The 25,435-nt window shown below is 44.5% G+C and overlaps 1 protein-coding gene across 13 annotated transcripts in view; it reads right to left on the minus strand.

Moving 5' to 3' along the window:
* Positions 1-25,435, minus strand: part of ST18 (ST18 C2H2C-type zinc finger transcription factor) — a 262,346-nt gene that overhangs the window by 7,003 nt on the left and 229,908 nt on the right. For all 13 annotated transcript variants that reach the window (XR_006060829.2, XM_060393402.1, XM_060393403.1 and 10 more), the window contains 7 exons: positions 20,850-21,095; positions 12,375-12,490; positions 8,229-8,291; positions 7,402-7,470; positions 6,749-6,811; positions 6,568-6,648; positions 5,511-5,732 (listed from right to left, as the gene is read on the minus strand). Coding sequence is in view for 12 of the 13 variants with exons in the window: in XM_060393402.1 (XP_060249385.1) it covers positions 5,511-5,732; positions 6,568-6,648; positions 6,749-6,811; positions 7,402-7,470; positions 8,229-8,291; positions 12,375-12,490; positions 20,850-21,095 (860 nt within the window). In the remaining variant the exon portion in view is untranslated. The remainder of the gene's footprint in view (positions 1-5,510; positions 5,733-6,567; positions 6,649-6,748; positions 6,812-7,401; positions 7,471-8,228; positions 8,292-12,374; positions 12,491-20,849; positions 21,096-25,435) is intronic.

Raw genomic sequence — 25,435 nt, forward strand, 5'->3', positions numbered from 1 at the left:
TCATCAGATCTTTACAGAATGACTCAAAATAATACAGGCTCAAAATAATTATTCTACCCCATGATGGCAAATTCAGTTTGAGTAAGTGAAAGTTTCAAATTTACTCTTTAATTTTTCTTAAAAAAAATTGTTTTGTTGGAGTATAGCTGTTTTACATTCTGTATTATTTTCTGCTGTACAGAAAAGTGAAGCAGCTATTCTGTAACTTTTTAAAACATCATTTTTTATTAAAAAATCTCTTTGTTGTTGTTTAGTTGCTCAGTCGTGTCCAACTCTTTTCAACCATGTGGACTGTAGCCCGCCCGGCTCCTCTGTCCATGGGATTCTCCAGGCAAAAGTATTGGAGTGGATAGCTGTTCCCTTCTCCAGGAGATCTTCCCAACCCAGGGATCAAATCCACGTCTCCTGCCTTGGCAGGCAGGTTCTTTACCACTGAGCCAGGTATGTGACAGGAAAATAAAAGGAGGGGCTGCCGGTACATTTAGGAGCCCTCATTGCTCACAGTGCACTGTCTTGTAGACTGTTTATATATCTTTCCTACAAAGCTGTTCCATTCAGGCCTGCTTCTTTCATCTGTTTTATTTAAATTGCACCAAAATGATAATGACAACATTGAACAAAACATGTTTTCTGTTGGACATGATGAGATGATTTTTTGTTCTAAGCAGCCACTAATTTTTTGTCATTTGTTATATTTTTGGATCAACAATTTTGAAATAAAATTAAAAAATTATAATAATCAACCATTGAAAATATTTTTTCCCACAGAAATTTGGTTACTAATTATTCATGAGACAATCATTTTCCATCCAAAGATTAGGACATTTGGTAGAATGAAAGAGGGTATTTCTGAAGCAAAACCCTTAGTAAACGCCTGTAGAGTGCATGCATTTTTTGAAGAATTTAAAATTATTCTATATTAAGATGATATGAAATAAAACAATACTAGATATGTAATACTACATGTAAAAGGAAGGCTGTGTGGTTTTCCAAGACTTGATAAATTATGAAATATTTTACACAGCAAAATAAAATAATGGAAAAGCAGAAACTGAACTGTGACCATGATATTCTGTTTTGGAAACTGCTCACGTAAACAGTGGCCTCAACTGGCACAATATTATAAAGCAATTATCTTCCAATAAAAAAAAAGAAAGAAGATGCGAAAAAAAAAAAAAAAGAGTAGCCTCTATAAGCTGCATTATCTTTCTTTCTTTTTCTGGGAAGTTTTTGCCAGTCTGTCTTGTTTTATGTCACCTACTGTGTTCTGAGAAAAGGGTCACAAACAGGATTACTGTCTAGTTGGTAAATGGGACTTTAAAAGTGACCTGCGGGAGGCTGGTAAGAAGATGGATGTTAACACCTCCAGAGAGTCTCTGACTCTCCCCTTGAAGGTCTGGGTTATTCAGACAACATGGGCTGAGAGGAGAGGTTGTGTGGATGGTCAGTGAAGCCCCACAACCACAGGGCTGACATCTAGTAGAGTTCACGACAGATACGAGATTCTGGCCTAAAAATGCCACTGGGGGCTTCCATGGTGGGCCAGGGGTTAAGAGTCCGAGCTTGCAACGCAGGGGCATGGGTTCCATCCTGGTGGAGGAACTAAGATCCCACATGCTTGTGGCAGGGCCAAGAAAATTTTTAAAAATGCCACTGGGTATTTTGTATCTCCAAGGATATGAAACAAATCCTAAATTTAAGAAAACTGGGGCTTGAAAATATTTTTAAAGTTCTTTTTTCTTTTCAGGAGGCCAGGTCCTCCACAAGGCTCAGTTCTGCTGCTAAGGGAAAGGGGAGGTTGGCCGGGCGTCACCTTCAGGGTCTGGGCAATGCATTGTAAAGGCAGGAAAGATGTGCTTTATATGGCTTGGACCAAATTCACAGTGCAATGAAAGTACAGGAAGGCAATTTTAAACTATATATATCTTCGTCTGCTCTGTTATAATGAAATTGCAGGTGACATATTTGTGTGAGGGACGTCCCTGTATAATATATTTATAATCTTCAATAAAATGACAGTTACATCTAGTAATAAATGAGTTGTGTTTAGTCCCAGGACTTCCGGTTTTCAGCTTCAAACATCCATGAGTGTGTGTGTTTATCTGTGTATTTAATACGACACAATTCGTCACCTCAGTTGCCATTAAAAAGACACAGATGTGTATAACGGACTTTTGGACTCAGAGGGAGAGGGAGAGGGTGGGATGATTTGGGAGAATGGGAATTCTAACATGTATACTATCATGTAAGAATTGAATCGCCAGTCTATGTCTGATGTAGGGTGCAGCATGCTTGGGGCTGGTGCATGGGGATGACCCAGAGAGATATTGTGGGGAGGGAGGTGGGAGGGGGGTTCATGTTTGGGAACGCATGTAAGAATTAAAGATTTTAAAATTTAAAAGAAAAAAAAAGATATGCGGATCCATTAAAAAAAAAAAAAAAAAAGAACCAAAGTGGAGGTTTGTAACATGAAGACGCAAAGCAAGGTTGTAAAGTGCTTATCATGTAATCCTGATGCTGGGAAAGATTGAAGGCAGGATGAGAAGGGGGCGGCAAAGAATGAAACAGTTGGATGGCATGACTGACTCAATGGACATGAGTTTGAGCAAACTCCGGGAGATAGTGAAGGACAAGGAAGTCTGGCGTGTGGCAGTCCACGGGGTTGCAAACAGTCAGACATGACTTAGTGACGAAACAAAAACAGCAACACAACACTGACGCCATGCACAGGTAACTGCTCTAGGCACTATTCCCGTTTTGCTGAATCTTAAATGGGAAAAGTTACAGACCCTGCCTTAGAGGATGCCCAAGAGGAATCTGCAGGAGTGTTGGCCTGGCGGTTGGAAGGAGCCAGGAAACACCCGGGGTGGGCTGGTACCTAGCTCAGGAGAGGAGCTTTGTGTCCTGATGCTCTGAGCTGTGCATGGGGGCAATTCTTGAACTTCCCTGCACAAGGATTTGTCTGTCAACGGAGGCAACCATAGTGCCTGTAGCTCATTGGGTTTGTGAGGGTTTAAAGGAATAAACAGTATGAGGAACTTAGTTGGGACAGCATCTCTGCCAGGACAGAGCAACCTGGATAGCGGCTGGCCTTTGGCAGAGATGGGAAAGACAACCGAACCACGTCAGGATGTTAGGGGCGAGAACAGGACAGATAAAGGTGTATCGTAGGTCAGCAGTGTGATCCCAGCACAAGTCATTTCTACTGTAATGAATTACTGCATATATGCACATATATTAATACAGCTGTACAAAAGGGAAAGGAAATAGTCTGTGTCAAACACTTCTTATGTGCCAGGCAATAAGCTAGGTATTTTATTATATTACTTGTATGAAACCCCATACAGCGTAAAAGAAAAGCATTCCACCTCAAAGAGAATTTCCCCAGGTGACGTTCAGGCTCTTTGAGTAGCAAGACTGAAAAGCAGTGCAATCTGAATTATTCATTTGTCTAAACTCTTAATTGTTTCTCTTCTATAAAATAATATCTCTGCATTAATATTGCAGCCTATACTTTTTGAGCTCCTAATTTCCTTTTTCACGTGATGAAATAAACGGTCTGTACATAGATACACACAATGCGTATCTGCATTTGAAAGAACAGCCTTGAGGGGTTTACCATGCGTTTACCTGCAAACACAGAACACGCTTTCAAGCCTCACCAGCCCCGTAGCAAGAGCTGGCTCCTGGTCCCCAGAGACGGCCACTGACTCCAACTATAGAGGAGTAATTACCTGACTCTTTAAAAATGGGATTTTGCTACATCTTTTTTCACTCGGTGGAAACAAAATCACAACACACATGTCCCTCAGGGCTGTGTCACTCAGTACCTGCTCCAGTCCTTGAGGAGCCTTCAGGCCCACACTGATCAGCAGCCCTGCACGTGGAACCACCGCTGTTTCCTGTGCCTCGGGGACCGTGGTGGGGGGTGGGTGGGGGGCAGGTGGAGGGGGTGCGTGGGCCCCGGCCTAGAGTCGGGGGAGCAGACCTCCTGGCACATGTCTGTCTCTGACTCCGGGTTCAGGAGCGTCTCTGGGGCTGAGCCGGCAGCTGGATGGCAGGGCACCTTCGCTCACCTGCCCCATTACACCTGATACATCAGCTTCCCGACACAGTTCTTCCAGCTCCTCCTCCTCCATCCACAGCCCTGAGGGTCCCTGCATCCGCATCAGGCCTTGGTGTCACCATGTAAGACTACCCGGGAGTTTACAGAGAATTCTAACTGAGGGATGTGCTCGCCACTGTCCAGCATTGACGTTTCATTATTGATGTCAACATGGATATTGCAGGCTCTGTGATAAGGAAGCATGGCCGCTGCGGAGCCCATGTGCCACTGGGCTCACCTGATTTGTGATTGTCCTTCCTAAATGGGAGATGACAGTGCAGACCCTGCAGAAAACAATGTGTGCTGCTGTGAACGTGATCAGGCATCCGAGAGCCATCAGGAAAGAAACCACCAGAAGAGTTCAGGAGCACTTCCCTGGTGGTCCAGTGGCTAAGATGTCACACTCCCAATACAGAGGGCCCAGACTCAATTCCTGGTCAGGGAACTAGATCCCAAAGGCCGCCACTAAAGATCCTGTATGTTGCAACTAAGACCCAGCACAGCCAAATAAATCAGTAAATAATAAATCAATGTTAAAGGATAAAGAGTCCAGGTTCCTCTACAAGCAGGTGTGACTCGGAGAGGAGAACCTCATTTCCCGACATACAGACATGCACCTGGGAATGGAATCAGCTTTGCTGTGTTTGCATCCTGCCCATGAGCAGAGCGCCAGGACTCCCTCGTGCTTCATTAGATCTTAAATCTGCATCGTGAACCACAGCCCCATGATGGGAAGGGCCCAGTGCCTGGAGAAGCATGCAGGAACCCTCCAGGTCCTCTCCTTGAGGTGGGATGAGGACAACACCTGAGCTGGGATCAGTGCTTCTGGCCATAGGCCGGGTGAAGTCCATGCCACTGAGTGAAGAAGGAGCTGAGTACTTGGGAAGCTACAAAGGCTTTTCTAAACCTCTCTCACCCTCTGTGTACTTATCAATGGCTGTGTCCTTTTCTGTCTGGCTGCTGGGGACGAGTCACAGCTTCCCAGCTGCAAACTATCTACCATTTGGTCTGAAATGGAGTCAGTTCGTGAGCAGAAGGGAATGACATCAATGAGTAAAGTGAAGCTTCACAACCATATGACATCAGAGAGTCGTTATCACCACCCAGAAGTAAAACAAACCCTTGAAAGATAGAACCATCCGAAAAGCAGTGGCATGAGCAACATTTTAGGACAAAAGATACAAGCACAGTTTTGAAAGTACCTGAAAGTCGAGCAGCGGATTTCAGAAATAGAGAAAAGAACATTTTCCATCTCTCAAACTGGTCTAATACCTCTGTGGCAAGACTTATTGCTTGAAATCTAAGGTGCTCATTGCTAGAACATTCCTGACCTTGGGGGTCTCTCCCCCACACCCAGCCGGTGACAATCAATCACAGCAACCACGTGACAGACAGCAAAGCTCACCTCCTGTGGGTGACGAACACGTTGTTGACATGGCCCAGCCCGTTGCAGCCTGGCAGGGGGCAGTGGGGAAGTTCCTGTTTGTTCAGCTTCCAGGAGAGGGGTGCCCCATTGAGTGGGTTCTCCTTCTGTCTCTTGGCAGCCAGGGGACATCCAGACGCCGTGCGGTGGGATGTGTATTTACCTGATATGTGACCTTGGCCATCACACCCAATCACAGGGCATCTAGAGAGACACAGCACAGTCACTAGATGCTGGGGGAGATGAGATAACCCAGGTGAGGTGCTGTGACCAAATCGAGACGGTGATGTTGAGTTCAAATCATACAGGAATCAACTGAGGGAGATGACAGGGTTTACCAGATGTCTGGTAGATGCTGTCTACCTTCAACCAGGTAGACAATGGTTCCCGGCAGTGACAATGGTTCCCAGGCTCTGAGCTAAGCAACTGTCGTGCATCATCTGGAGGAGAGAGCTGTCATCCCACTTTATCATGTCATTGTGCCAACTCCCTTAGGTCGTGTCTGATTCTTACTGACCCCATGGACTGTAGTGCACCAGGCCCCTCTGCCCATGGGATTCTCAGGTGAGAATACTGGAGTGCATTGCCATGCTTTCCTCCAGGGGATCTTTCTGACCCGGGGATGGAACTCACATCTCTTAAGTCTCCTGCATTGGCAGGTGGGTTCTTTACCACTAGGGCTACCTGGGAAGCCCATCACCCAAGGCTTGAAGCATATTTCTCAGAGGAGGGAATTCAATTTAGATAAAATTGTGTCTTAGGCAGAATGGAAGTTCCAGGGCAGGTGCAACCATGTTGATGACACCAGGGCACATCCCCAGGAGGCTTCCTTTTGAAAGAGACTGAAAGAAGAACCCCCCTCCCCCCCCCAACACACACACTCCTTCTGCAGCATCTGAGCACTGAGCGAGCACGGGGGAAGCCCCTGACCGCTCTTGTCTGTGCTGCCCCAGCATCACGAGTGCCACCTCCCAGCCTGGATCCTGAGTCCTGCCCGCTGACCCTCGTTAGGCTTCTGCCCTGAAGCAGGGTCGCTTACTTGAGTTCAGGGTCTTCTTTTTCTTCCTTTGTAGGAGTCACCTTGACACCACCTTTCCTGGCACGAGGGCAGCCGGACAGGCTGAAGCAGGGACCCAACAAAGAGCAAGAGAAAAGTGTGTGATCTCACGGTATGCTGCCGCCCCTCTAATCTCCATCTTGGGGGCAGGGGTCTGTCCTACCTGCGGTGGGAGGCATAGTTTCCGGTCACATGCCCTGAACCGTCGCAGCCTGGGGTAGGACACCTGGAAAAATGAAAGCAGAGCTGGGCCCTGTTGGCTTGGCGGGGGTGGGTCCCACGATACAGTGCAGAGCCAGGTATTCAAAAACAGGATGAGCCAATTTCGGGGGGCTCTTTTTGCTTAAATACAACTGGTTTTGGCTAAGAATCCATTCATGTTGATGTATGGCAAAACCAATACAATATTGTAAAGTAATTAGCCTCCAATTAAACTAAATAAATTTATATTAAAAAATAATAGCAATAAAAGGAAATGCTGATATGTAACTACTGCCCAATGCTTGGGAGAAACCGTATCTGTTGTTATCCTGCACTCTTCTTTTCTTCTTTTTAAACCTTATTTTGGAATAACCTGCAATTTGACCCACAGCTTACCACTGGGCGCCTGTCAACATCATGCCAAGTTCTCATCTTTTGCTCAAGGCCAGTACATTTCGAAGGCCAGCAAATGAACTAAACTAAATGTCAGGGACTTGATTTTAGTTGTGGACTTTTGGTGAGAGGGTACGTGGCTATGGTTTACTGAGGTGCCATCTGCCCCTGGTTAGGACCACCCTGGCCAGACACAGGTGCAGAGGCAGGGTCCACACTCACTTGAGCTCCTGAGAGTTGGCTGCCATGAGGGATTTCAGGGTCTTATCCGCCAGGGGACATCCAGAAACACTGAAGAGGGAGGAGAGAGGCAAAAACAGAGACACGCTGCCACACATAGGCCCAACCAGGGGGAAGCCTCAGCTTCTGAACAAACCTGTGTTCAACCCATGGACAGGGGTCTGGGAAGAAGAACCAGGTCTGACCCCGGGTTAGCTGGATCAGGCTCTGGACACCTGGAATACTTCTCATAGACTGCGGTTTGCTATCTACCAAGCCAGGGGCTTTACCCAGGGACACCCAGACCCTAGTGATGACCGACACAGAGAACCCTCTGTCTGAATCCTGAGGGATGGTGCTCAGGGTTAAAGCCACGGCCAGAGGGACAGAGAACCACACAGTGACGCAGGAGGGTGGAAGGGCCGAGCGCCCACTGTCTGCTCCGCGGTCTCTTTACTCCTGCACCAGCCGCCTGCCCCGGGGAGGAAGTCCCCACAGCGTGAAGGGTCAGCCCAGTCACTGCTTTCCTACCTAGGTTTCATGCAAAGCTAAATGGAACCACAGGCTGAGATGAACTCTAGCTTCTGGGTTGTAGCCTGCCCCACTGGATCAGAAAATCATTTTTGATCATAAAAGTATAATTTATTTACAACGTAAGTAGAAAGACTGAAGATTTAAGTTAGCTTTATTTCTGAAAAACAGAATGAGCCAAACACCCAACTAACTCAGCCTCCAATTTCTGATGGAGAGAGTGTCTTTCTAGAAGGGGTGAGGACAAGTCCTTGAAGAGGATGGGATGATGGAGCCTGACCCAGCAGGCGGTGAGCTACCTGCGGTGAGATGCATAGTTGCCCGTGACGTGGCCACTCCCATCGCATCCTGGTGTTGGACAGCTGGGTCAGTAAAAACAGAGAATCAGGATTAGGTGCATTCATGCGGGCATTGGCTCTGTCTGACTGGTTATGAATGTGGTAGCTTCTCTTTTAAGACAAGTTAAAGGCAATGGCAACCCACTCCAGTGTTCTAGCCTGGAGAATCCCAGGGACGGGGGAGCCTGGTGGGCTGCCATCTATGGGGTCGCACAGAGTCGGACACGACTGAAACGACTTGGCAGCAGCAGCAGCAGCAGCACATGTGAGACGTGCAGAAGCTAAAGGAACTAAGGAACTAAGGATGTAGCTATATAAGGGCCTGCAAGCTCGCTAAGAAGAAACTTGTATGGGCTTAGCTGCTTAGTCATGTTCGACCTTTTGCGACCCATGGGCTGTAGCCCACCAGACTCCTCTGTCCATGGAATCCTCCAGGCAAGAATACTGGAGTGAGTTGCCATTTTCTCCTCCAGGGGATCTTCCCAACCCAGGCATCAAACATATTTTTCCTGCATTGGCAGGTGGTTTCTTTACCCCTGAGCCACCTGGAAAGCCCAAGAAGAAACTTATGGTCCTAAATTATGAGTTTCCAGCTTTGTATCAGTTCTCTGATCCAGAATGATGCCAGAAAGTGATGCTAAAACGTGTGTTCTGGTGATGGGTGAGAGTCAACAGTCAATGCTGTACTATTTCTTTGAAAATACGAGTTAAAAAATAATTTATTATAAACCTATGTTTTATCATGATAGTGGCTCTTAGGAATACTGGTACCAACTACATCATAGATTTCAGAAAGTTTTGTAAGTTTTTAAAGAGAAAGATAACAGTAGCTTCATAAACATGTTAGAAATCACCTGAAAAAGATCTTTGAAAATACTACCTATGGCTGACACGTAAATTGACATTTCAGATGGGAAAGCTGCTGACAGTACAGAAATAGTTAAGAGGTTTAGTTAATAAAGCTTGTGATCAGTTTCATCCTAAGGTTTGAACCCACCAAAGACACTCACGAATCACCAACCTAAGCAGTAGTCTCTCCCACCCACCTGCCCAGAGTCTGTCCCAGGCACTTCATTCATCTGAGAAGCTGATCACATTCTGTGTATCTTATGTGTGGTTTAAAAATAATGAAAGAGGATAGTTATCCTGAACAGGTTTACTCCCATAGTTAACAGGTATACCTTGGTTTCTCAGCCATTTATTTTTCTCTGACACTGCTATAATGTTGCTGGGGGTGAGCAGATTGACCCCTGCCCACTCAGTGGCCTTTATGACGATGCCGATAATCAGAGGAAGCATCAGCTACGTCAGTCATGCCTTCTGATGTTCTAGGCACCCTGCCTTATGGAGAGGTTTACCCATGTGTGGAATCAGACTCTGTCCCTTTAGAGGAGTATCTGGGGATAGTCTCACGACATTCAAGATTTCTGAAATGTCACCTTCTCAGTATATTTTTCCTGTAAGCTACTTTCCGATCGTTCTCAGATATTCTAAAGAAACTATAAGGGTAGAACACCTCCATCTCTCGGGAGAGGCCTAATTTTCAGAGCTTGATCTGAGCTAAACCAGCCAGCTCTCTGCCCATTACCTTCTTAGAACATCAGGAAGGAAAATTAAAAACTACAAATATATGCAAAGAAAAAAAAAGAGAACAACAATCCACATCTGAGCTGAGTTATCCCGCAAGTGCCATTCGCCCGCTCAACAGAGAAACAGTCTTTTCTGATCATTGTGCAGCTGGAATGTGCAGAGCCAGAGGGATGGCTTATAACAGTCTGGGAATTCCCACTTTGGAAATACATCGCCACCTGGTGTGCCAAAACAGCATTGCGTTTATTTTATTTCACTTTAAATTTTATTTCTATTTTTTAAATCATCCTTATTAATACTGCCAGGAGAGGCAAAGAAGTGCCAATGATTTTTAAACCAGACAGTGATAAATTACTTAGAAAGTACAGTGATAAAGCGTGCATTTAGGAAGTATAATGATAAAGTGTGCGTTTAAATAGTGGCTAATTGTTTTGTTGAAGCTTTGTGCTTTAAAGGGGTCAAGCAATAAAGCAAAGACTGAAGGAGTGACATAGTAGGAAAAATTGATGCGTTGGGCTCTGATGGCTGGGTTAATTTACAGATCTTCGATGAGAAATCTTGCGCAGTAACGTGCCAGTTGGGTGATACGTTCTGGGAAGATTTGCAAAGGAAAGCGTCACAGTTTAGAGAAAGGAAATCAGCTACTTCCCTTCTGTAAGTGGCGCCCAAAATCTAAATGAATTTATGTTGATCCCGTAGCATCGAAAAATCTACTCTAGCCAAACAGTTTCTGGTAAGCAAGTAAGGGACATTTACCGGTTAGAAATGTAAAGCATGATAAGGACTGGGTGCGTTGTTTACAGAACCCGTGTGTGACACAGGTTCGTGAGAGTGCTTGGTACCCACCCCAGTGCTCACCTGTCCTGAAAAAAGAGGAAAACCACAAGGCCTCTAAGGAGCTCATGTCCTAGGAATTCATGACTACATTCCGAAAATCGTTCACCGCATTTTCAGAGCCCTTTCTCTTTGCACCAATGAGAAGGGCCCATGACAAAATAATTGCACTTCATTTTTCTGTCCAACATGGTGATGCAGGTTAATCATCAGTTTTTCACACTACATTTAGTTTGAAACAACTATGGAAATTTCCAAAATCTGCCTTCAAAGGATAAACATTGGTCCTTTTTGAGGATCTTTGAGATAATATGCAGAAACAAAATCCATACAAAAATTTTAGCAACTTGACTAGCAGGCCAGGAGGACGTAAGTACCTGGCTGCCCAGGTCACCTCCCAGGGGGTACAGTGCTCAGGGATGCTCAGGCATCAGGAAACACTATTCTGGTAAGGGAACCCGCTGCTTGGGCATTCTGCCTTTTCTGCTTTGACTTCGCTGAACTTCCTGTGGCATTTGAAACCACCAAAGGCCCAGGTGGGAATTTTCTGAGCTCTCAGCTCCCAAGACCATCACCTTCCTCCTTGACCCCAGGTCTATATTCTTTGTGGGCGTCTTTGACCCTCTCAGGTCCCAGCAGCATGCGTGCTCTTAAATTCTGGGATGAACACTCTGTCCCCTTCCTTCTATTTGTCTTCCCCAAAGGCACTGTCTCCCAGGCCGTATCTCATGTCTGCATCTCTAGTTAACATTTTAGAAGATCTTTCTGACCCCAGACGGTCCCCCACATGCATACGGCCTCAGCAGAACTCTGCACACTGCTCTTCCTCAAATAGCCCAGCACTAGCTCATATTTCTGCTCAAACATGTGGTCTGTTCATGGAAAACTTGCAACCAGGCCATCTTCTCAGGGCCCTTGTCCTGGCCCCACCTTCTGACTCTGTCTCTGTCTCTCCGGGCCGCCTGGTCCTGGGGCTCGGCATAGGGCCTTCTGGTCCAAGCAACCCTTCCTGATGAACAACCCACTGCAACTTGACCAGTACTACCTGCCTGGGTCTTTCAACTCTCCTGAGTCATAGAACTCCTTGAGAATGTAACAAAACCCATGAACTCCCTTCCCAAATAACATGCTGCAGGAAGCTTTCAGTTTCTGGGCTTCCCTGGTGGCTTGGACAGTAAAGAATCTGCATGCATTGCAGGAGACCTAGGTTCAACCCCTGAGTTGGGAAGATCCCCTGAAGATAGGAATGGCAACCCACTCCAATATTCTGGCCTGGAAAGTTCCATGGACAGAGGAGCCTGATGGGCTACAGTCCTTGGGGTCACAAAATGTCAGATACAGCTAGGTGACTAACACTCACACAGACTATCTCTAGCCCTAACTTGGCTCCTCTGAAGTCAGGGAATGTCAGATTAAAATCTCTGATCAGAACATAAACATTTCTAATTGTTTTACATATTTTGTTTTTCAATTTGACTTTAATTCCCTTAGCACAAGATCAAATCATGCACCTTTTTTCATAATCCTCTTAGTTCTGAGTAGAGGTCTAGGTACACATAGCATATTTAACTATCGGTCAGTCAAAATTGCCCTAAAGCAGTGTCAAGTCAGCTCCATAAGCCAAGGTGTTATTACTCAAGGCTTTGATCAGGAGTCTCCATTCTAGAACCACAGGTCACTCACGTGATGAGTTCTTTCTTGAGATCTCTGGTGTGGAGCTTGGGTTTAGGGCTTGGTATGGAGGCCTCTCCAGAGAACTTCTTTTCCTCTAAATTTTCTAGAGAGCTCACTGGGTCTTTCTGGAAAAAAAAAAATATAGAAGCACACAAGGTATTAGGAAACCCTGGAAAAACAATTGTATTTGAGGTCATCGGGGTCAAATCTGAGTTTTGGCTTAAAGACTTAGATGACATCCTTCACTGGATTTGTACACAAAATAAAAAAAAATTATAAGGGTACACCTGGGATGCCATGGACCTTTATCCTTGGTAAAGAATGAGAAATTATAACTCGAAGGCACAATTTTTAAAAGTTCACATGTTGGCAGATAAAACTACAGAGGAATTTCTTGAGCCATGTAAATAAGTTAATATTTTAAAATATTAACTTCAATATATTTCAAGTTTTACAGTATAATAAACATTTCCTAGAGAGCATGGAAATAGTTCTCTATGTACATAGTGCGTGAGTTTGCTAAGTCACTTCAGTCATGTCTGACTCTTTGTGACCCCACATACTGTAGCCCACCGGCCTCCTCTGTCCTTGGGATTCTCCAGGCAAGAATACTGGAGTGGGTTGCCATGTACACAGTAGGCACTGGTAAGACAAGAAATTCTGCAAAAAATGAATCACAAAAATTTTTAAATAGAGAACGAAGAAGTAAATTTAGCTTATTAAAATGTCCTTCCTGATATGCAAATAAGATTTAAACTATTTGCTTAAATGCATAGTGGCTGAGTCCACAATGTCTCGGCAACGTTTAGCTTGATTTTTCTGGACACCTGTTTTTAGTCTCACATCAATTCCTTACTGTTTTCCTTAAGCTACCTCTTTTGCTAAGTTGGTTTTTTCTCATGTTTTCACTCTCTCAATGGACTGTCTTGTTGGATTATCATTAATTTTCACGGTCTCCTTTTAAGCTTAGTACTGATCCTGATTTCATAAGGAAATCTCATCAATCCTTTCACATCACTTATTTACCATCTGATATATTATTGTCAGACAACTAATGATGGTTTCACTCAAACACATAATTAGTTTACTTTTATCATTAAGCTTATTTTCAGTAAATGTAATATTTTCTGGATTTAATATTAAAATCAGATTAACTACTACTAAAAAAAACAAACTGTCTCCTAAATCTCAAAAGTATTGATCCGTTTAAGATGAGAAAACAATTTTGAGTTGTTGAGGGCAAATCTCATTTAAATCGCATGGGCATGACATTGCAAGGGTAAATACAATTTTAATCATTCTGAGTTGACACTCAAAATCAATGGAAAAACAAAATCCGTGGATTTTCCCAACCTAAGAAAAATTCTAAGCCTTGATCTCAGTTATAAAGGCAAATGTAATTTTCTTCATTAATTACCTGGGCAACAGTTCAATTGATTATTTTACACCAGGCCACACAGTGGTGAAAACATGCGTGAATGACCTCAAGAAACAGGATCTTCAGAGCAAATTAGTAAAACCTGGTTTGGTCTAATTTCTTTTTTTCATATTATTTTTAATACTGAGTATTCCATTTTGAATTATTGATAAATGTTTGAAACTAGTAGCAGAAAATCATACAGCATTAAAAAAACAAAGAGAAATGGGTGCTTGATGATCGCTGTCTATTAAGGTACAAGGAGAAGGGTTATTTTAATGCTGTTTCTGTGAAATCTATAGAAAACAAGTGAATGATGGTTATCCTTTTCACATTTCACAATGTGACTAGAGCGAAGCAATTCCTAATTATAAGACCTTAAACTGGATTCACTATTTTAAACAAATATTATTTGCTATTCATTTGCTGTGCTGGGTCTTCATTACTGCCTGGGCTCTTCTCTAGTGGTGGCGAGCAGTGCATGGACTTTTCATTGCAGGGGCTTCTCTTGTGGAGAGAAGCTTGTGGAGCACAGACTCTAGGTGCACAGGTGCTTCAGCAGCTGCAGCTCCTGGGCTCCAGAGCACAGGCTCAGGAGTTGTGTCACACGAGCTTAGTTGCTCCGAGGTACGTGGGATCCTCCTGGACCAGGGATCGAACCCGTATCTCTTGCATTGGCCGGTGGACTCTTTACCACTGAGCCACCAGGGAAGCCCCCAGATACACTATTATCCATTTCATTTGGAGGTGCCTGGATTCAGCGTGGGTAGTGTTTTCCACTATAATTTACAAAGCGTCTTGGCCTTTTGAAAGTGGATAAAAACGTATATCCAATGACCTCTTCTGCTAAGTTGATATTTTGTAATGCTTTTACTCACTGGATGGGATTGTTATTAACTGATCCAAATTCAATGTTGGATCATTACTAATTTTCATGGCCTTCTTTTCAGTTTAGTACTGATCCTGACTTCACAAGAAAGACAAAGAACAGACTTTGTTTTTCTGATCAGATGCTAGATTTTTCACAAAAATGGCGTAAAGCAGAAAAGAGCTATTTTATTATTTTCTTTGTGATAGAAATTAGCAAAGCATCTCTAAGAAGGCATGTACATTCACCGATGAACGTATAAAGCTTATCAGCTGTTGTTTGTTGAATCTGCACACTGTGGAAAACAAGGGAATAAGAGATTCTGGAAGGAATAATCATCTATGAGAGCTTAACTTACTATCTCAAATGCATTCAAAGTTAATTCTTGCAGAGTATATGGTATTTAACAGCACAGTAAAATGTGGTGCTGTTTCAACAGAATAATCTTATTGGATATGACCTTTTAAATATTTTGTAACTTCCTTAAAAAATTATGGACTCTTGGATATGCAATCGCATTATAAAATGATTGTCTCTCCCTTCCTCCTTTTTTTTTTTTTCTTTTGGCTCAGCATTCTACCTCTAGAAACTTGCAGAGAGCATATGTATTAAAATGCAGGTGACCCTCATTATAAGAATGTTTAATTTTGTTACAGAAGCATTGTATATCATATAAACTCTTAAACTGCATACCATAAAAATATGTCAACATCATTTGTCAGTTTTTTTTCAAAATTTATAGCATCCTTTTGAAAATAATAATTTATATTGGAGATACATAAGAGAAAATGCGGCATACATATATGTGTGTTTAGAGAGTGCATGGGCGCAATGAAATTCCTTTAATGTACAATAGGAGTTTATATTGATTTTAGTAAAAACCAGAACATAATGAGAGCATGAATAACAGATAATAGCATCTGGCACTTTTAACATCTGAAGTCTTTGGAGAACTGACAGTTGAACAAAACTGACAGCTCTAGTTATTTCTCAGCACTTTCCTTTCGAGATAGTTTGAGTTTTTTCCAGATTCAGGATTTTTTTTTTTAGGGGGCATCTGGACAGGCTATTTCACTGAGAGAGACAGACAATATTTTCTGAAAATTACCACCAAAATTAAGCAACTGTTGTGCATATGAACAAGATAACAATGAATTAGAAATAATCACCCAGTTTCTGGTCAGGAGTACAGGCGTGAGTGTTGTGTGGGGTGGGGGGTGTGGGAGGTGTGGGGGCTGTGAGGGTGTGGGGTGTGTGCAGTGTAAGGGGTGTGTGGAGTGTGGGGTGTGTGGAGTGTGTGCAGTATGAGGGGAGTGTGGGGTGTGTGGAGGGTGTGTGGGGGTATGTGGGGTATGGGGCTGTGTGGGGGTGGGGTGTAAGGAGTGTGTGGGGTGTGGGTGTACGGTGTGTGGAGGGTGTGTGGAGTGTATGGGGTGAGGGGTATGAGGGTGTGTGGGTGTGGGGTGTGAGGTGTATGGAGTGTGGGGTGCAGGGTGTAAGGGTGTGGGGTGTGAGGGTGTGTGAGGGTGTGAGGGGGTATGGGGTGTGTGGGTGTATGGGGTGTGGAGTGTAGGCGTGTGGGGGCTGTGCGGGGGTATGTGGGGTTTGGGACTGCGTTGGTGTAGGGTGTGAGGGTGTGTGAGGGTGTGTGAGGGTGTGTGGGATGTGAGTGTGTAGGGTGTAGGGTATAGGGGTGTGCAGGGTGTGTGGAGTGTGTGGGGTATGTGGGCCATGGGGTGTGTGGGTGTACGGGGTGTGGATGTACAGGGTGTGGGGTGTGTGGGGGTATGTGGGGTTTGGGGCTGTGGGGGTGTGGGGTGTGCGGGGTCTGTGGAGTGTGTGGGGTATGTGGGCCATGGGGTGTGTGGGTGTACGGGGTGTGGGGTGCAGGGTGTAGGGGTGTGTGGGGGATGTGGGGTTTGGGGCTGTGTGGGTGTGGGGTGTGAGGGTGTGTGGAGCGTGTGGAGTTGACAGCAGCCCAGGTTCACAGAGCACCCTGGGACCCTGAGCAGCATCTCGGCAGAGCTCCCGGGAAGCACAGCCAGGACCATCCGTCCCTGGTTTGCGTGGTCACTGGCCATGTTCTGCACCAGGGCTCAGAATTCTGGTCCTGCCATCCTGAGATGGCACCTGGTCCTGGCACCTGGTCCTGACACCCAGGCCCATTACTAAATTTCTATATGACCAAAGAACCGCAAGTTCACTCCATCTGGCTTCAATTTCCTTCTCTAGAAACTTTGGTAAGAATCCTGCTCTTCAGATTAGTCAGGAGAGTGAGACACTGTAGAGAAAGAGCCATCATCCTTATTCTGACTCAGTGTGGCCACCCTGTGCTACCTTCGCAACGAGGACATTGACTGCCATCGATTTCTACAAAATAGTAACTATTGAGCATCAATTCTGGGATTCAGAACAGAATGTGAAAAATACGCTCTTTATTTCACACATGCAAATCACCTTGGCATGGACTCAGGAACAAAGAGCAGGGGTAAGGAACCGTCCCAGGGCTCCTGTCCCAGGGCTTACAGGGATTCAGAAGCACTTTTGTGTATGTCCTGTGGGGATAGCACTCAGCAGTCAACCACCCACGCTCAGACCCTGACAATAGGCACTGAGCTTAAAAACTACCTTGTCAACTCAAACCTAGCCCAAGCCCTAGGACTCCAGGAACTCAGGATCTCCAAAGCCGTCTTTGTTCTTGTTATAACATCGAACTTCCAGTAGCTTGTCAATCCCAGATGTCAGATGTGTGCTGTGTGCTAAGTCACTTCAGTCATGTCTGACTCTTTGCGACCCCAGGGACTATAGCTGGCCAGGCTCCTCTGTTCATGGGATTCTACAGGCAAGAATACTGGAGTGGGTTGCCATTTCCTTCTCCAGGGCATCGTCCCAACCCAGGGATCGCCCCCGTGTCTCGTACGTCTCCTGCATTGGCAGGTGGGTTCTTTGCCACTAGCTCCACCTGGGAAGCCCAGATGTCAGATAACTTAGGTTGCAAGTTGTAGCAGTGAGCATGCACTAGCAGACCTGAAGGGAGTAAGCCGCTCTGAAAAGAGCAGAGGTCTAATTGAAATGATCCATCTTCCCTATGACTGCGCTGGGACATCAGCTCCATCAGCATTAGATAGGAACGGGCCCCAGCCGAATCCACAAAGCTGCCCAGATGACTCCTCACATGTTTCTAAAGAGAGAATATTTGTTATGAGACTTCACTTTCCGCTGAGTGATAAGAAGTACACACAGCCAAGGAGGTCCCCAAGGTACCTACTCAACCCCCAAGTGGCAGGAGTGCCCCAGAATATAAGGGGTACCCTGCAGACATTGCTATAGAAATTCTGGTGGTGGTTTACAGCTAAGTCATGTCCAACTCTTGCAACCCCATAGGCTGTAGCCTGCCAGGCTCCTCTGTCCATTTCCAGGGATTTTCCAGACAAGAATACTGGAGAGGGTCATCATTTCCTCCTCCAAGAGATCTTCCTGACCCAGGGATCAAACCCGTATTTCTCGCGTCCTTTGCATTGGCAGGCAGGTTCTTTACCACTGAGCCATCAGAACCTATGTCAAATGACCCAAAGACTCTGAAAGGGAGCAAAACAAAGAACTTGGCTTTGTTACTGGTGGAGACTGGACCGGATGTCTGACTCTGTGCAAGCAGAAAAGAGACTTGGGGTGAACAGTGACCTTGGCTGGTATGCAGTGGGGTTGCAAGGGAGAGGAAGAGAAAGTCCAAGCCCCCAGCACATGGCACCAAGCCTCTCCAACGTGGGGGGTTTTGTCCCAGCAGACTTGCCCAAGAACAAGGATGTACTAACGGTCACTCTGTAAGGGACCGTCCTCCATGCCACACATTTTTGACTGGACCCCACCTCCAGGTCTCATAGCTGGGATTAGGTGCCCTCATTTGGGAGTGGTTTAGGCAGGAGACTGGTTGGCAATAGGGGGTTCTCCTGGACTGGGGGTGTCCCTGACCCAGAAGAATCACCATCCTTGCTCTCATCTGGGCTGTGCTTCCAAAGGATCCACCCCCACCACCTCATCTCCACTTCAGACCCCAGTGTGGAGTGATGGCAAGTGTGAATGTAGGCACATTTCTGGATTATATGGCAATGACATAAACAAGGTGTAACCTTGGGGACTTTGCACAAGCTGACCAGGGAATGCGGAGGAGGACAGAGACACATGTTCACCAATTCTCGCTCACCACCCGAGGCAAACCAGCTTCTTACACTTTGCAGGGTTTGTTTTACATTAAAGTTGAATGTGTATGATTTAAGAAAGTTTTTCTAAAGTAGTGTTATGATAGATTAACTCAAACCATCCCTAAATACGTGGGTGAAATGGATGACCCACAGAGATGTTATGGGGAGGGAGGTGGGAGGCGGGTTCATGTTTGGGAACGCATGTAAGAATTAAAGATTTTAAAATTAAAAAAAAAAAAGCCAAAGAAAGGACAGTGATTAAGCCCCACATGGCAGAATCTAACTGGAACCTGCTGCCGTGGGAGATCCCTGCCCTCCTGGGAAGGTGTGGCTGGTGGTGACGGAGACGCAGACCTGCCTTGGGTCCTGGGGGCTCCTTCAGGCCACCCCCGGTCCAGCTATTCTGCATGCCTGCTCAACTGCTCACTCACCCAGGAGCTTGGCTACAGGTTGGTTCTCCTACCAGATGGGTGTCCTACATCCTCGGGGCCAGTCTTACTGGACATGGGGATGCCGACGAAAGTGTGGAGGGGGAGGGTGGGGGGAAGGACAGCAGGGGAACAGAAAACACCCCAATTTTGTGATCACTGCCACTACCACTGACTCATGCCCAGAGATGTTAAGCAAGATGCTAAAGTCACACAGGGAACTATACTCAGTATTATGTAATAATCTGTAAGGGAAAAGAATCTGAAAAAGAATACACACACATACACATACATATGTAGAGTGAGTACTGTTAGTCGCTCAGTCGTGTCCGACTGTTTGTGACCCCATGGACTGTAACTCGCCAAGCTCCTCTACCCATGGGATTTCCCAAGCAAGAATACTGGAGTGGGTTGCCATTTCCTCCTCCAGGGGATCTTCCCGACCCAGGGATCGAACCCCAGTCTCCTGCATTGCAGGGAGATTTTTTACCATCTGAGCCACCTGGGAAGCCCATGTATATGTATATGTATACGTATACGTATATGTATATGTATATGTATGTGTATGTGTATGTGTATATGTATGTGTATATGTATGTGTATATGTATGTGTATGTATATATGTATGTGTATGTGTATATGTATGTGCATATGTATATTATCTGAAGCACTGTGCTGTACTCTTGAACTTATATGATATTGTAAACCAATTATACTTCAATAAAAAATAAAGTGTATGCTAAAATTAAATTAGCCTCCCTCCAAAGTCTCTGAGCTTCACAAATCTGAAAAAGGGGGATGATGCTTACTCCCAAATGTCTACTTCAGTTCTTCAAATGTGTCAGCTGGCAAACACCAAGACTTCCCTAGGACAGACAAAATCACTTGCAGGAAGGCTGGGGTCACATGTGCAGTGACCCAGAGGCTAACCAGTGGAGGATGTGGCCGTGAACTCTTTGGAATGACACTGAGTCAGGGCTCATCAGACCCACCCCTAGGGGCTCCAGCCATGAGAGGAAGCTGATGGCTTCCTGCACAACATCTGACTTCCAGGGTGACACCACCTCCAGGGATAACCCAGCCCACAAGTCTGGGGTTGCCACAGCTGGGACACCCAGTAGCCAAGATCAGTCCCTGGACTACAGCTTTGCATGGAGGGATGCCTACACCTTCCCTCTGTGAAACCACGGAAGGGAATTTGACAAGAAGCATCCCTGTACAGATTTGCTCTCGTGTTCCAGCCTCTGGTGCAGTGACGCATGGGCTCATGGCTCACAGGCTGCTGTGTCCCCAGGATAGATGACACCACCTCTCAGCGCACATAACTCAACCCTTAACGGTGATATGACAGACTCTAATGACATCTCGTTTTAGGCAAGGGGTGGGAAATGTTGAATTCATTTGTAAATACCTCCTGAAATTTAAAATCATCGCTTTACCAAAATAAAAATCCAGCTACAGAATTACGTGTTATCTAAATAAGATGGTGAGAAACGGTGCAGGAGGAATAAGTGAACCACGCTCTCCGATCACGCTCTGTCTCCAACTTATTGACCGACACTGGAACAGTACCTCTTTCTCCTCCTCCGTCTTCCCGTGGGCTTTGCTATAGTTGATGGGCGTATCCCAGCCCTCGTGGTCACACAGGGCCTGGTAGAAGGCTGCGTTAACCAGAAGGCTGCTGGTTTTGAACGGGGAAGAGGAAGCAGTTGGAACAGAAGGGTTAGTGGAAGTTAGGGGTGCAGCTTTGTCCAGGATTCGAGCTTTTTTCATGCTCAAGTCCAATGTGCCATTCTCATCCACTTCTATCTCAGCCCCCTGTGTATAACAGGAAACAAAAAAAACCATGTAAGCAGTTTGCAGTGGTAGCCTGGCCATGTGGGGCTTTTAAGGGATCATTTTAAATGCAAGCTTTTATGGAAGTATATCTGATTTTAAATCTCGCTTTCTGATTCGCTTTGGTTAATGTTCAATTCTTAGGCAGACTTTTCAGGGCGGCCCCATTAGGGAGTTTCGTGTTTCTGGGTTTAAGCAATGTAAGCCTGAATATAAGTAAAATGGTCCAAATACTAAATGTACTGGCTAAACGTATTTTATCTTTTCTTTTTAAGTTTAGCTTTAAATCTTCCTTTCTAGTTTGCAGAATTATCACTCCGAATTCATCCTTTAAAGCATTAACACTGGAGTTAATAAAGAGACACACTATCCCCCTCCCAACATGAAAACCATGCAAAAAACAACCAGCTGGGAGAGAATTTTTATTGGGAAATATTAGAACCATATTAGATTACTGTGACAGTGACATTTTACCCTGGGTGACTTGAACCAGAAAAGCTTGGTTAACTCATGGGGGGCGGGCTGGGGGAGGTGGGCAGTGCACGCCTAGTTCCCCCTCGGGGCCATGAAGTGGCAGCTGGCAGCATGATGAGGGTGGGGGTAGGAGGTTAAGTTCTACATTGAAAACTCCAGAATAAAGGTGATTATTTTCCAGATACTCAGTATGAGACTTTAATTCTGCCTCACAACATTTCTCCTCGGGAGACCTTGGCTAGGCTTCGTTTTGTTTTTAAGGTTCAAGTGCCAACAAGGTCCCCATGCATCCTGGCCCTTCTGCAAGTCACGTGCCCGAGGATGGTGTGCACGATCCTGAATCGTGAACGCTGCCAGACAGTAACTCCCAGGATGCTCAGAGAGCGAGCTTGTTACCCTCCTAAGTGGGTCAAAGGAATACCTTCCCCGGGTTCTCATTGCCGTCCGTCAATTCACAATTAACTTCTAGACAATGTCTCTCCCCTGTTTCTTTTGTCTGGAAAAGCAGGAGAGTTCCCTGAATATGTTCCTAAAATCCCTAACAGTTACTTCCCAGGGGTTTATTTTAACCCCCCAATTACGCTCTGCCCTTACCCCCTCCCCAACATTCCCACTGAGATGAGATCCACTGTACTGTTGCTGAATTAAAAAATAAAAGCATCTCTTCTGTCTGCTTGTTTTACCTGCAAAGTTTTTGTTCTCAGTCTCTCAGGTAAAGATGCTTTACGGTATCTATGGGAGGTAAATACACTTCTAATGTATTTGTACTAAGATGCTTTCGTCCTGTCTTTCTGTCCTTTTTAGTAAATAGTTTAATCTCCTGTGATAGTTTTAAGCCCTGAATTTCACAGTAGAGCTTATCCAGGATAATAACTTAGTAACCACCACATCTTATGCCATCTGTATAATATCAAATACGTTTTTATACCAGCATTAATAAACCTTAGTTACAAAAATCCAAGATATTAACCATATCTGTGCTGCACACTCTCTCCATGATACAATGCAGTCTGCCACAAGCACATCAAAACAACTTTTGGCTTCCACGCTGATATGTAACTATAGCAATGAAACAGAGCTATAGCAATCAAGTTTAATGGCCAATGTAAAGTAAAATGCTAAATATTGTAGTTGCTGACATTTTTTTCATAAAAAAATAAAAAACTTGGGTTAAGACTGCACAACCAACGTTCACATAAAATTCCAGACCTCTGTGACAGATGGCTTAGGAAAAAGGAGCCACGTGACTGGGCTGCAGCATTTTATAGTGCAAAACCCATAAATAGTGCAGATTTGAGCTTGCTAAAAAAAAAAATACCAACTATTCCAAGACAACACTAATATATATTTTAGTTTCTACAGGAAAAAGAAAACTTTCAATGAGTAAATGAGAAAAAAAAAAAACAAACAAAAAACAGAGATTCTCAAAGTTGTGGTGGTTCTACATCTTGAGTAATCATGGGTTGATTGAAAAAAAAAATCATTCCTAATGTTTGAAAGAGGTGGTTTTCTGTGCCCCGCGCCCCAGCCGGCTGCTCTGAGCACCTGACTGTGCTGGGGAAGGGGAGGGGGTAGCAGGCGGCCATGCGGGTACAGATGGGCTTTAAGTGAGCTCACAGATGCACTCGACAATTACACACAGCACCAGAGAAGGGCCCCTTTCTGCCCATGGATGGGTGGATCACACGTTTACTGCATGGATTTCATTCAGAGCAGTATCAATAGACATCATTTCTCTCTGTGCTTGAAACTCCACATGGCAGGGCGATGAGGAGGGGTCGGTGGTCGTGGGAGAGTCCATAGGAGGGGGAGAGGACAGCCCCACCAGACAGGGACCCCCAGCCTGACTCCTAAGATGCTCATTTCTCAAGGGGCTTAGTTCTTATTTTAATTATTTGAATTTTAAGCTTCTTGAGCCTGGTGTAACACTGCTCATATACTCTCCAACTTGGGAGCAACATCAGTGACCATGTAATTCAGCCACTTCTGAGTTAGAGATATTTCCTGTGATGTGTGTTGATTTTCAAAAGGATCGAGAAAGCACATAACATTTTCAAGCCATTACATTTAGGGCAAAAGAAAATGGAAAAATCTAGTGTCGCTGCCTTCAAGAAGCTTATGTGACACATATAGGACACTTTTAGTGAAATAGACTACAAATTATTATTTTAGTTTATATAATTTATATATAAATTATAAATTTTTATTCAGCTGAAAGTTGAGGTGATTATCTATGATAAGCCTTATCTGTACTATAAAATCAGTAGTGACTCAGATGTCTGCCAACAGAGGGACAATATAACACTGCACCTATTAACTGGCATGTTATGTGATCAGTAAAATGATAATTTCAAGGACTTTGTTTCGACAGGGAAAAGACTTCTGTCACTGAAGGCAGGAGGCAACCTGGAATTCTGGCTACACTTACAACTAGGGAAAATAGGAAGAAAATCGTTTTCTGAAGAATAATAAAAGGGAAAACACAGAAATTCTTGTGAGGATAGGCTAAGGGCTCTTTTCCTTGAATATTTCCCAGGAAAATGATAATCTGATATTGTTTCAAAAATTTTTAAAAACTACCTTACACTCAAAGATGGTGACAAAGTAAATAAAAAACAAAACTGTAATTTTACTTTAAATGTTTTGATTATGAAAAGCATTAACTTCCAAGGCATTGGTAGAATAAGATGGCCTTGTTTTCCTTATTTGGCATATTTTCCGTTGTTAATAAGGAGAGGTTGAACCACCTCCTTGTTTTGTGATAGGGCTAAGACGAATGCAAGGGTTGGGGGGGGTGGTTCTGCAGACGGGTTTCTGCTGCATCTCTCCACTAAGGCTCTTCTGTTCCTGATTCAGGGGGGTTTTCTGTGGAAACATCTTCATATTGGAAGTCCTCTGAAACATGTTTTCAAAGTAGGCAGGGTATTGAATACAGTTCACTGTGCTATACAGAAAGTCCTTGGTAACAATACCCTGCCTACTTTGAAAACATGTTCCAGAGGACAAGTGTGTATATGTTAATACCAAGTTATTTATAGCACAGGGCACTCTACTCAATAATCTGCAATAATCTATATGGGAAAAGAACCTGAAAAAGAATGGATACATGTGTATGTACAATTGAATCAGTTTGCTGTATACCATAAACTAATACAACACTGTAAATCAACTATAATATAAAATAAAAATTAAGTTTAAAAATCTAATTAATATAAAAAAGTAAAATCCTCTTGCTGCTGAACTGTGGTGTTGGAGAAGACTCTTGAGAGTTCCTTGGACTGCAAGGAGATCCAACCAGTCTATCCTAAAGGTGATAAGTCCTGGGTGTTCTTTGGAAGGAATGATGCTAAAGCTGAAACTCCAGTACTTTGGCCACCTTATGCGAAGAGTTGACTCATTGGAAAAGATTCTGATGCTGAGAGGAATTGGGGGCAGGAGGAGAAGGGGACGACAGAGGATGAGATGAGATGGCTGGATGGCATCACTGACTCGATGGACGTGAGTTTGAGTGAACTCCAGGAGTTGGTGATAGACAGGGAGGCCTGGCATGCTGCAATTCATAGGGTCGCAAAGAGTCGGACATGACTGAGCAACTGAAATGAACTGAACTGAACTGATCCTCAAGAAAGGGTAGGCAAGGTACTAACAATAAACAAATGGGGACTTCCTGGTGGTCCAGTGGTTAAGACTCTGTGCTTCTTCTACAGAGGATATGGGTTTGGTCCCTGGTCAGGGAACTAAGATCACACATACCTCAAAAAATCAAATGAATAAATTAATAAAATAAATGAACTGAAAACATCTTATTCTTACTAAATAGCAATTGAATATTAATATTAATACTATTA

This window comes from Ovis aries, chromosome 9, assembly GCF_016772045.2.
Source record: "Ovis aries strain OAR_USU_Benz2616 breed Rambouillet chromosome 9, ARS-UI_Ramb_v3.0, whole genome shotgun sequence".
Classification (NCBI taxonomy): Eukaryota; Metazoa; Chordata; class Mammalia; order Artiodactyla; family Bovidae; genus Ovis; species Ovis aries.